Below are 10,182 nucleotides of genomic sequence, written 5' to 3'. Positions count from 1 at the left end.
TGGGCCCCCAAAATAACTTTTGCCAGGGCCCCAACAGACCCTAGAATCTCCACTGTGGAGGAGAATATGTGACCTTTAAAACACACTATTTGAATGTTTCAAATTGAAACCCGTAGGCTCCTGCAGGAATAATAAAAGATGATCGGAGATGATGCAGCTGCTGTCAGCCTTCACCGTTAGAGACCTGAGCACAAAAGTAAGGAATCATTTTGAATAGTTCTTCATATACTTTATTTTCTTTGGAAAGGGGGTATTATCAAGCATTCATATAACATGTCTTAAGCTCACAGACAGAATACATACAAAACTATAGAGCTTAAAAACGCAGCATTATCATGTCTCCTTTAATGGCATTTGTTCTTTCAGAGCCTTGAAATATCAAGCTCTCTTCATACACAGGGATAAGGCAGCGAAGGTACAGGAGCAACGAGAGAAAGGTTGGGGGGGTTATAATGCTCGATTGTCTCTGAAAAACAAAATTAAAAACTCGTTTTCAGGGCAACTTCAGCATCCGAGACTTTCTCCATCGGTACCATGTTGGGTCAGTTCTCTGGGAACCAAACTGCATCAAAAAAAAAAGAGAGAGCAGAGTTTCCAAGGAAAAAGCATTTGTTTTTAGAATCTTTTGACCTGGCAAGCGTCTAACACCACTTCACTACTGAGGTTTCACAGCGCTGTGTGCTCTCAGCTCAGAGGGAAAGACTGAAAAAAAAAAAAAAACAATCCTCAAACATCAGTTCACGAGGTCACCGCTCGCTGGCCTGCGCTCAAGTGCAACATCAGCTGTTTATGCGTCTTCCTGTTGGGAAAAAGAGGCTGCTAAGCATTGTCCTTCCACTACATTCACTCGCACACAGCCTTTCTTTGAATGCAAGAAATTCCCTGGAAAACACGAACATCCATGGGAGAGTAATAACAGAGAGGCAGAAATACTGACTGTTCAGGCTGAGAGGGCGGCGCACCCTCCTACTTCTGTTCAGAAAAACCCAAAAGTGATCAACCAAAAACACTTATAAATACACAACTTCAGACCCACACAAGTATTCTATCCCCCTCCTCATGTCCCTGATACATACTTGTTACCAAGACGGCTTCTTGTTAATACTGTAGTACAAGGAGCCAGTAAATATGTGATGCTTATTACGTGGTTCTGGCAGGACCCGATAAGGCATGATTTACATTTAAAGACTGCATGAATTCTGTCTAAGCCACAGGGAATGTGTGTTTTTGAAATCGGGAAATAAATACAGGAGTGGGGGGGGGAAGACAAGAGGGCGGGGTTAGCATACAAAAAAAAAGGGGAAAAGTGTTTGAGACGACTGGAAACCTGCAGTCACCAGCTACACTTTAATCAACAGTTTTGGTTTCAACTTCTTCCTGCAGACCTTTGCCCCTCCCCCTTTGATATAGAGATAACTTTCATCTTTTTATTTTGTGTTGTAAGACTGTTTTAGAACATAAAAAAAAACACAGAGACATCTCACACCAAAGTCCAAATTGATCTCATCAAACCAAGCCTCCTCTTAACTCATCCTGTCTGCTTCAGGACGCATCAGTGTCGTCTGATTGGCCGACTGCTCCCTCTACTGTTTGTGGTCTGATTGTCTGGAGCTTCATGTCAAGGCAGCACAGTGTAAAGATGAAGTGCCAGATGGTATGTGATGCAGTGTAGAGGCTGTTCGTCACACCTGGAACCATCATGGAGGTCACAAGAACTGAGAGTTTTTTAAAAATAACAGCTGGAGTGTGGCTGGAGTTTAAATACACTAAAATCAAAGCATGGGGTCCAATAAGGCGTTTTACTCTATGAATGGGTCTGCTATTAACGACTGATCTGTTGTTTATCTTCTTAATAATTCATTTGATCTATAAAACATTTAAAAAGGAGTGAAAACGTCCCTGTCACAATTTCCTTGAATCCTAAATATGAGTTGACATTCTCAGGTTGTTTTTTTTTCTCTTCAAATATGACTCATCAATGATCAGATTGTTGATTTTGATTGAATTTCAGCTCTAACCTTTGATGATTTGTGGTTACAGATCATATATGGATCATGTGAAAAAGTATCTTATTTTCAGTGTTGTTCATTTGTGTGTAGTAGCTGTAAAGGCCACATTCATGAGGTCTTATTCTTGGTTGTCATGCTGAAAAATTAATATATCATGAGTAACCCACTCTGCAGTGTTTTACAGGAGCTGTGGACCTCCATGATGGCTGCAAGAAGCTTCATGATGTCACATTAAAAAATCCTTCAAACAGACGGGACTGGGTAACACGTGTCAGCAGCGGGGCAGAAGCATGAGCAGGGCTACATGAAGAGTGAGTATGAATGTAGGTGATCCACGTGGGGAGGGGGGGGGGGCGTGATGGTAACTGGACCCGATCATGTCACAGTCTTCTCCTTATAGGACGGTGCTCTCAGATTCCAGGTCTAAGTCTTTGGGAGGAGGCAGGGAGCAGGAGGAAGAAGAGGAGGAAGAAGAAGAGGAGGTCGCTGGCTGCTGGTCTACAGCAAGCTCAGGGACCAACGCTCGACTCAGCCCTTTGAAAGACATCGCAGGGTCTGGAGAACAAAAAAAAAGGAGGACGATGTAAATGTACATCACATAATGAACTTAATATAAAAAGAACTAGGATGCTAACTATTTGGATTTGTGTGGATTCATAATGGTTAAACTGGGCTCCATGCATGCGGGGGATCCACACAAAACAGAACTTAAATACCCACAAAGACAGATAAACCATTTAAGCCATCATTATATGAACAATGGCCATAATCACAAACATGTGTAGCTTCAATCCTGGAGTCAGAAAATATTTAAAGCTGCGGCAATCATGCCATCCAATGCAGCACTGTCACATTTTCCATAAGCTTTAAACAGCAGCAGCAGGAGGTCATAGTGAGACGCTCACACTGTGAGCTCCTGCTGCAGTGTGAGTGTCTGAACAGCAGGGGGCAGTGATCAGCCATAGACTGAGAGCAGCAGGCAGTGGATGTGAAATAACCAATGTGGAGGGCGGTACATTTAATTAGCTGTGCAGACAACATGGTACTGAAAAAAAATCCCAATTTCAAATTTGGTTTTATAATTTAGAAGTGCTTGTTAGAAACGGGCTGATTATGTGAGGAGTCATCACAGATGAGCATGCATGTCAGAGTGAAACATGCTTAGTAAAAGATCATCGGTTGATACACAGAACAAAAACAATCAAAAATGAAACACAATCAGAACTAATAAAGATCTAGACACTGACAGTGGAGGGTTGGGTATATTCTGATCTGTGTGTCTGATGAGGAGATATCTTAGTGACATGACAGATGATCGCCCTGATGGATGACGTGTCACAGAGGTCTTGTCACTCAAATGAAGTCTACATTTCTGGTATTTCATATGACGTTAAATCACTGCAACAAATGACCAAAGACCATGTACCAGATATATTATGACAGCAATGTGAGAAGTGTGTGAAGCAATACATTTCAAGCTAACTTCATCAAACTAAATGAGTCGTTACAGGTGAGAAAGAAAATGGAATAAAGGATCACTTGGAGTGTGTTTCCAGATTGTTTTTTTATGTTGTAAATTTTGAAAATGAAAAATCTGAATGTTTTACTCTGGGCTGAAGTGCTGCTGGATGCTTACAGTAAATAAACGATGACCTTGATACATGACTGAGCGTACATGAAGCAGATATGAGTGTCATGTTTCCATGTGGGCAGTGCAACCTTTTCCTAGAAATAGCAGCCAGATTCTCTAAAGAAGCACTGGTATGTATCATAAACAAAAACAGTGGATGTGATATATCTGGATGTATCAGCACACTGTCAGTTTAAACTCCCTGCAGTGATTTTGTGCACTCATTTTTGTGTATTTAAAAACACTGGAGACAGCACTGTGTTACACAATCAAGCATCAGGGCGAGATAGATGATACTGGATATAGGATGTCAGGGAGAGTCTGGTGATGGATTAAAGTCCTACAGGTGAACATAAAAGTGCTACGGGTGAAAAGTGGAAAACATCTATTAATAACAAACCTCTCACAAGTGCCCCTTTAACCTGTGGAGGTGTTACAAGGCAAAAAGACTATTAGCAGGAAGGTTAGTACTCAGATAAGATTTGACATGCGATGACATCATGACAGAAAATACTCACCCATCATCTTGTAGGCGGTGGCACAGATCCCGTTAGTGTCACCAGACAGCGCGGTGGGCTGTGGCGGAGGGGGGACACTGGGTCTGTTCCGAGGTTTGGGAACGGGCCGCGGCCGGGGAAGAGATCCGGTCTGGTAGGGAGACGGGGACGGGGACGGAGGAGCGGCCGCGTCCTGGGTCGCAGCAGAGGGCGGAGGGGTGTCTGGAGGAGTCGGGGTGCCCGGAGGAGAGGAGTCAGCGCTCCGCTGGTCTCCTTCGGGTTTGCCCGGGGAGGCAGGTTGCGTCGGCGAGCTGGCCTGCGTTGGAGGCTCAGGGGGCGGATGGTTGGGTGCCTGGATGGGGGGCTGGTTGCTGGAGTGGCGTCTCGGTGTGGCACAGGGCTGTGAGGTGGGAGATGTGGGCGAGGCGGGTGGGTGGCCGGACAGGGGTCTGGAGGTGGGGCTGAGGGACTGGGAGGAGGGGGAGGAGGCGTGGTTCACTGAGTTACAGGGCTGGCTGGGTGGAGGGTTTGTTGGTTTGGGAGGGGCTGGAGCCTGCTTCTTGGTACCTGAAACATGACAGTAAATGTTGTAAAAAAACAGGAAATGTAAAGATCTGTTACTGTACATACATACTCCCCCTTATACTAAAAGAAGTGCAAATGTTTCCTTTGATGACATGGATTATTAGAACTTTAATATAAACGATTAAAAGACAGGAAGATGATCGGCAGTGGTGGGGGCGGCAGTAGCTCAGTCTGTAGGGACTTCGGTTGGTAACCGGAGGGTCGCCGGTTCAAGTCCCGGTGCGGACCAAGCATTGAAGTTGGTCTGGTAGCTGGAGAGGTGCCATATCACCTGCTGAGGTGCCCTTGAGCAAGGCACCAAACCCCCTCCCCACCATCAGCTCCGTCACTCTGACATCTCTCCATTAGTGCATGTCCATAGGATCCTGTTTGTGTGCATGTGTGTATATATTTCAACCTGTGTGTGTTGCATGACTACAGAGTGTAAAAACTGAAATTTCCCCTTGCGGGGATCAATAAAAGTAAATCTTAATCATTTTTAGTCTTGGTGACTACCTGGTAGGTAATTAGCGGTTAGCCTAGCTTGACATAAAGATTAAAAATTAGGGGAGGAATTGACAAAATATCAATACAGCAATAAATCTCTGGTGCCAAAATGGACAACTTCATGACTCCTCACGAGGGCGAGGGCAGGAAGTTGACAGCGTGATAAAAGAGGTGAGAAGGAGTTAAAGGATGAAACGTAATACAAGGTTAAACTAACACCAACAAATAAACTGCATCCTTGTGAGTTTGTCTACCCTCCTCTTGATCTTAACACAACGATGAACTGTTGAGTTTTAGCTCATGAGCTCATCAGTGGCCCCGAGCTGACTGTCAACATTCCATTTATTTGTCATTTTTCTCATGTGTCTGCTTACATTAAAATGATGAAATACTGTTCTACCAGCCCCAAGCAGTGTGCCAGAAAGAAAAACATGTAACATATAGACACATAAATATACCTAAAAAATGTTCTATTATAAGGAAGCACATCTGTATGACCATACAGTGTAGGAAAAATCTGAGCAGTTGGATCTGGCAGCTCTGTGATTGATTAGCTGAGTTTGGGGAAATTGAAGGATTAAGTGTTTGGTGATTTAAAGCTTAGATTGACCTCAAAAGAAGGATTAGCATTCTTACAAAATGTTAAAAGTATGACCTGAAATGAAAAGTACGTCCAGCTTCCTTGAATTTGATACTTCTTATTATTGACAATATTTATTGAAATGTTCCTTTTCAGCAGCTCATTATTATAGATGAAGACACACACACGATAAAGACTCTCACCTCTTCGCATCAGGTGAGGACTGGGCCCCATGGATCCAGCCCCGGGGTTGCCAGTGCCCTGCTGACCTGCAGACTGGCCTCCTGCCCCGGAGCCGTTCCTCTGGAGGAGAGGTGTGTGGCCGGAGGTCGGGTCACGTAGCTTTGGGTTACTTTGGAGAAAAAGAAAAAGGGAAATGATTTAAATGTCATAATCTTTCTGAATGTCTGATCAGTGTCCGCTAATGGTTTAATTGAGCTTACAATTAGACACAGCATCATTTTAAAAAGCTCTCTTATCCATATGATAAATGTCATTAACTGATCTGGGTTGTCTGATCTGAATTCACCTCTCCAATAAAGTGTGTAAAAGAATTCAGATCTGAACAGTGTAATCTGTGTGGAAATGAAAGCTGTTCAATCAAAGACACTCTTCAGTTTTTGCATAACAAGCAGCAGAGTCTTGGTTTTTCAAAGCAGTTTGGGCCAGTTTGTGTGCGGTTCCTGCTGATTCCAGTGATTTGGGGAGGAAGGCGGAGGCCCTGCGAGTGACTGTTTCGCAGAATGACAGCAGCCATTGTTGTGCTAAATCTGTGGGCTGAATTTAACCCAGCCATAGCTGGAGCTGCTGGTGTTGGTGCAAGAAAACTTGTGTTTTTTTCTAAATAAACAAGAAGCTGAATCATATGGACCAAAGGCAGAGGAGGTGTCTGCAAAATACCAGTGATGCATTAAGAACAAAAATGACCTCATCTGTCTGTGTGTGTTTTTGTGGCGTGCTGTGTCATTGTCCAGCAGCAGCAGGGCTGCAGCAGCTCTTACCTGAGCTCCTCTGTGTGCTGCGCGAGAAGCTGCTGAGCTGCAGCGAGAGCAGCCAGACTCTGCGCCAAGCTTTGCTGGGAGGCGTCAGGCCCTGAACCCCCTGACGGAGCCTGTGACTGGGGCTGGGGCTCGGCGGAGGGCTGAGCCTCCACAGGGGGTAAAGGAGGTTGGAAGGCAGGTGAGGTGTGCTGCTTTCTACCTAAGGCGTTACTGCCTCTACGCAGGGTGTAGTCCGAGTACTTGTTAGGGGTGCTACACGGGAGGGAGCAGGAGGGAGAGTGAGGGAGGAAAAACAAAAACACAAAAGCTTTGAGAAAGTCACCGATTAGCCCAGGACAGACAATCACCAAAATCCTTCAGATTACAGAAGAGTGATTAAAAAGAGTTAGAAATATTATAAATTGACCATTTACAAGAAGCAACAAGAAAAGGGGTCAGAAGAAACAACTAGATCAAAAGCCAAATTAATTACAAAACTATTAATATGAGTAATTCACAAAAGGAAGAGGTTAAGAGAAACTGAGGGAGCATGTAGGTTTCCAGTGAGGTCTTGGAGGTTAGCGTGTGAGCTAACTCCAGGCTGTGTACCTGTCTTTGCGCGATGCGTCGTTCTCTGGTCCCACCATGCTGCCGGGCCTCTTCCTCTCTATGGTGCTGCAGTCGTAATCAAGGTGGTTGTTGTGGTTGGATGCAGGTGTGGGCATCGCAAACATGCCAGACACGTTGAACTCCACATCTGTAGAGGGAATACAAGATTTACCAAAACAACTGTCATACTTAAGAAGACTACTCGGATAATCAAATTAATTTTTCTCTCTGAGGAACTTTTGTTGATCAATAAACACAAAACAGAATTACCTGCTCTGGCTTGTTTGGTGGTATGTAAATGAACAACAAACAGGGAAAAACGAAGCCAGTTTCAAAGGATGGGCTAATCCAGCCAGAATAAAAGAAGAAGCAGAAATTCAAGTGAGCATCCTACTGGATCCTCACTTAGCTTTAGTTTTGTTCTAATTAGCATGACCTGTGTTGTTCTTATTCTTAATACAGCACATCCCGCTCCATCACAGAGAAGACCCAGACGTATCAGAAGTCTCACATGTGCCTGATTAAAAAGAGGCCGTGAAAGGAAATCTTCCACTTAAATAGGCAGCAATCAGCCGAGGTACTTATTGTTTTAACATGACGGCAGAACCTGCTGACTCATCATCTCTCTGTCTGAGAGCTCCAGAGACACTCAGCTCTGCTGACCACAGTGTAGACGCATCAACAACGTCTTGTCTCCAGACACACGCACAAAGGCCGACTGATAAGAAAAAATTCTGATTTAATTCTATTTTCTTTTATTTGTACTCCTCTCATTTGATTTTATGTGGGTTTAAAAAAAATCGATTTTCTATTTTGGGGCATGTATTTCTTTATTTGAAAGCACAGTGAATAGAGTAGAAGATTAAGGGAGAGAGAGAGTGGGGACTGACTTGCAGGAAAGAAGCCACAGGTCGGAGTTGAAACTTGGCTGCTGACCTTTGCCTTCTTTTCCTGCATGTAGCCTTCATACATGTGGCCTAGTGACCTAACAGCTAGGCCATCAGCTCCACCATTTCATGAGTTCAAACTAAAATAGAAGCTGAATCAAAGTGATTCATGACTTTTTAATGTTTTCTAAGTAGCCTACAAGTTAACCTTCACAATATAACCCACTAATGGAGCTAAGGCAGACACAGCATGGATTAGTCTTTCTTCTATCTGTGGTTGTTAATATTGAATGGATTATCAAACATCCCTGGTGTACGAGTCCTGATTGGCTAAAGGTCGGAGTTAAAAACAGTGATGTAAAAACGTACCCTCAGGAAAGAACCAGTCAGCATGCTGGATGATGGGCTCCATGATGGCCACCACGTGCACAGAGGTAGCTGCAGCCATCTCAGCCAGACTCCTGGGTGAACAGGTACACACATAATGAAAGGTGCACTCAAATGAGCTAGAATAACAGAGTATGATTTGTAGAAATTCTCTCAACACTACACTGTCCCAGCATCATGTCTTGAGAAAATTATGAAATGTTTATGTTTGTTTGGAACAATAAAAATGGTGGACTATTAAATTGGAAATGCCATCTTCCCCCTCCTCTCACCCCTCAGTCTTGGTCCACAGCAGGTTAGGTCCCAGGACGATGGCGATGTTGCTAGGAGTCATTTTGTTCACCTCGCTGTCCTGGGCAAGTTTGGCTAGAAACTTCACTAGATACCTGCACGGTGAAAATAGAACAGCAACAAACAATGTCTCATGCAACAGAAGGAAGAAAAGTTGCAAGTCATGATCTCTTCCACGTAGGTTTAAAATCTAACCTCAGGTTGGTTTTGTTGTTCTTTGGTAGCTGATCACAAACCACCCAGAGAGCCTGCAGCCTCTTGTCTGGGTCTGACACGCTGAAGAAGACAGAAATAAAAGAGATGATTGAAAGCAGAGCACATTATTAGTCCATTCCTCCTCAGGCTAAACGACCCAAAAAATGACTTGTCCTGTTGTTTCTCACACTGTGCTGCACACTGACAGATCTGTTCAATACTGGCACATGCCACTACCAGTGATCCTGTTTTTGAGCCTTACCTGGAAGCCTGAATCCATTCATCGTAGAGCTGGTAGGTCATTAGAGGTTCAGGTAGTTCTCTCAGGTAGGACTTCAGTGCACCTGGAATTAAAAAAAAACAGCCACAATTATGTCTAACAATTGCGGTATTTAATCCAAATTTCCCTGCGGAGGAAATCATGATAGTGTTCTGATGTTTAAAGCGAGATGATAGTGCAGGCATGTTTTAGACACTATGGTTAGATCAAAAGTGTGTGTTGTGCATGCTAGGAATTACAACATAGTGGACCGACTTCCCTCTTGATCATGTGTGGCTCAGCGACTGAAAAGCAGTCTGTGGTGTAAGACGTACCAGCGACAGCGTGTGGGTCGGAGTAAAACTCTTCTAGTTGCGACGTGGAACAGTCCAGCGCTGCCTTTAGCTTCTTTAGCTTAGACGCTCCTGCTGCGATCCTGAATAGACCCTGACACACACACACACACACAGACAGACAAATGATGCTCAGTAACATCGCCAGCAAGCAGCAGTTAAAATACATGCAGACATTCAATGTGTACACGAGACTCTGCTGCTTTCACTGAATCTACACACTCACACTTCTCTCAAACACAGACTCTGTATACATTCCTTACTCACACTCCCCCTGCCAGCTGCACATAATGAAACCTTAAAGCATGCAAGCAAACACACCCAGCACTCACAGCACAGCCACTCTTTACTTTGACACATAAACAAAGGCCGTCTTCACGCTGTAATGACACAGACTGGACTCACTGGGGAACCAATAGAGCAACAAATAAAGT

General features: G+C 44.1%; 1 protein-coding gene across 4 annotated transcripts in view; it reads right to left on the bottom strand.

Moving 5' to 3' along the window:
• Window positions 1-207: 207 nt before the first annotated feature.
• arhgap17a (Rho GTPase activating protein 17a) overlaps window positions 208-10,182 on the bottom strand; it is a 34,478-nt gene continuing 24,503 nt past the window's right edge. For 2 of the 4 annotated variants that reach the window (XM_061027640.1, XM_061027641.1), the window contains 10 exons: window positions 9,731-9,842; window positions 9,399-9,480; window positions 9,137-9,217; window positions 8,923-9,036; window positions 8,633-8,724; window positions 7,377-7,524; window positions 6,789-7,040; window positions 5,991-6,139; window positions 4,158-4,703; window positions 208-2,564 (listed from right to left, as the gene is read on the bottom strand). In XM_061027640.1, coding sequence (XP_060883623.1) covers window positions 2,404-2,564; window positions 4,158-4,703; window positions 5,991-6,139; window positions 6,789-7,040; window positions 7,377-7,524; window positions 8,633-8,724; window positions 8,923-9,036; window positions 9,137-9,217; window positions 9,399-9,480; window positions 9,731-9,842 — 1,737 coding nt within the window. In that variant the 3' untranslated portion in view covers window positions 208-2,403. Of the gene's footprint in view, window positions 2,565-4,039; window positions 4,062-4,157; window positions 4,704-5,990; window positions 6,140-6,788; window positions 7,041-7,376; window positions 7,525-8,632; window positions 8,725-8,922; window positions 9,037-9,136; window positions 9,218-9,398; window positions 9,481-9,730; window positions 9,843-10,182 lie in introns of all 4 variants that reach the window. The other 2 variants (XM_061027642.1, XM_061027643.1) reach the window with 2 other exon arrangements.

Source organism: Labrus mixtus, chromosome 21, assembly GCF_963584025.1.
Source record: "Labrus mixtus chromosome 21, fLabMix1.1, whole genome shotgun sequence".
Taxonomy (NCBI): Eukaryota; Metazoa; Chordata; class Actinopteri; order Labriformes; family Labridae; genus Labrus; species Labrus mixtus.
This window is presented reverse-complemented; position numbering and strand designations above follow the sequence as displayed.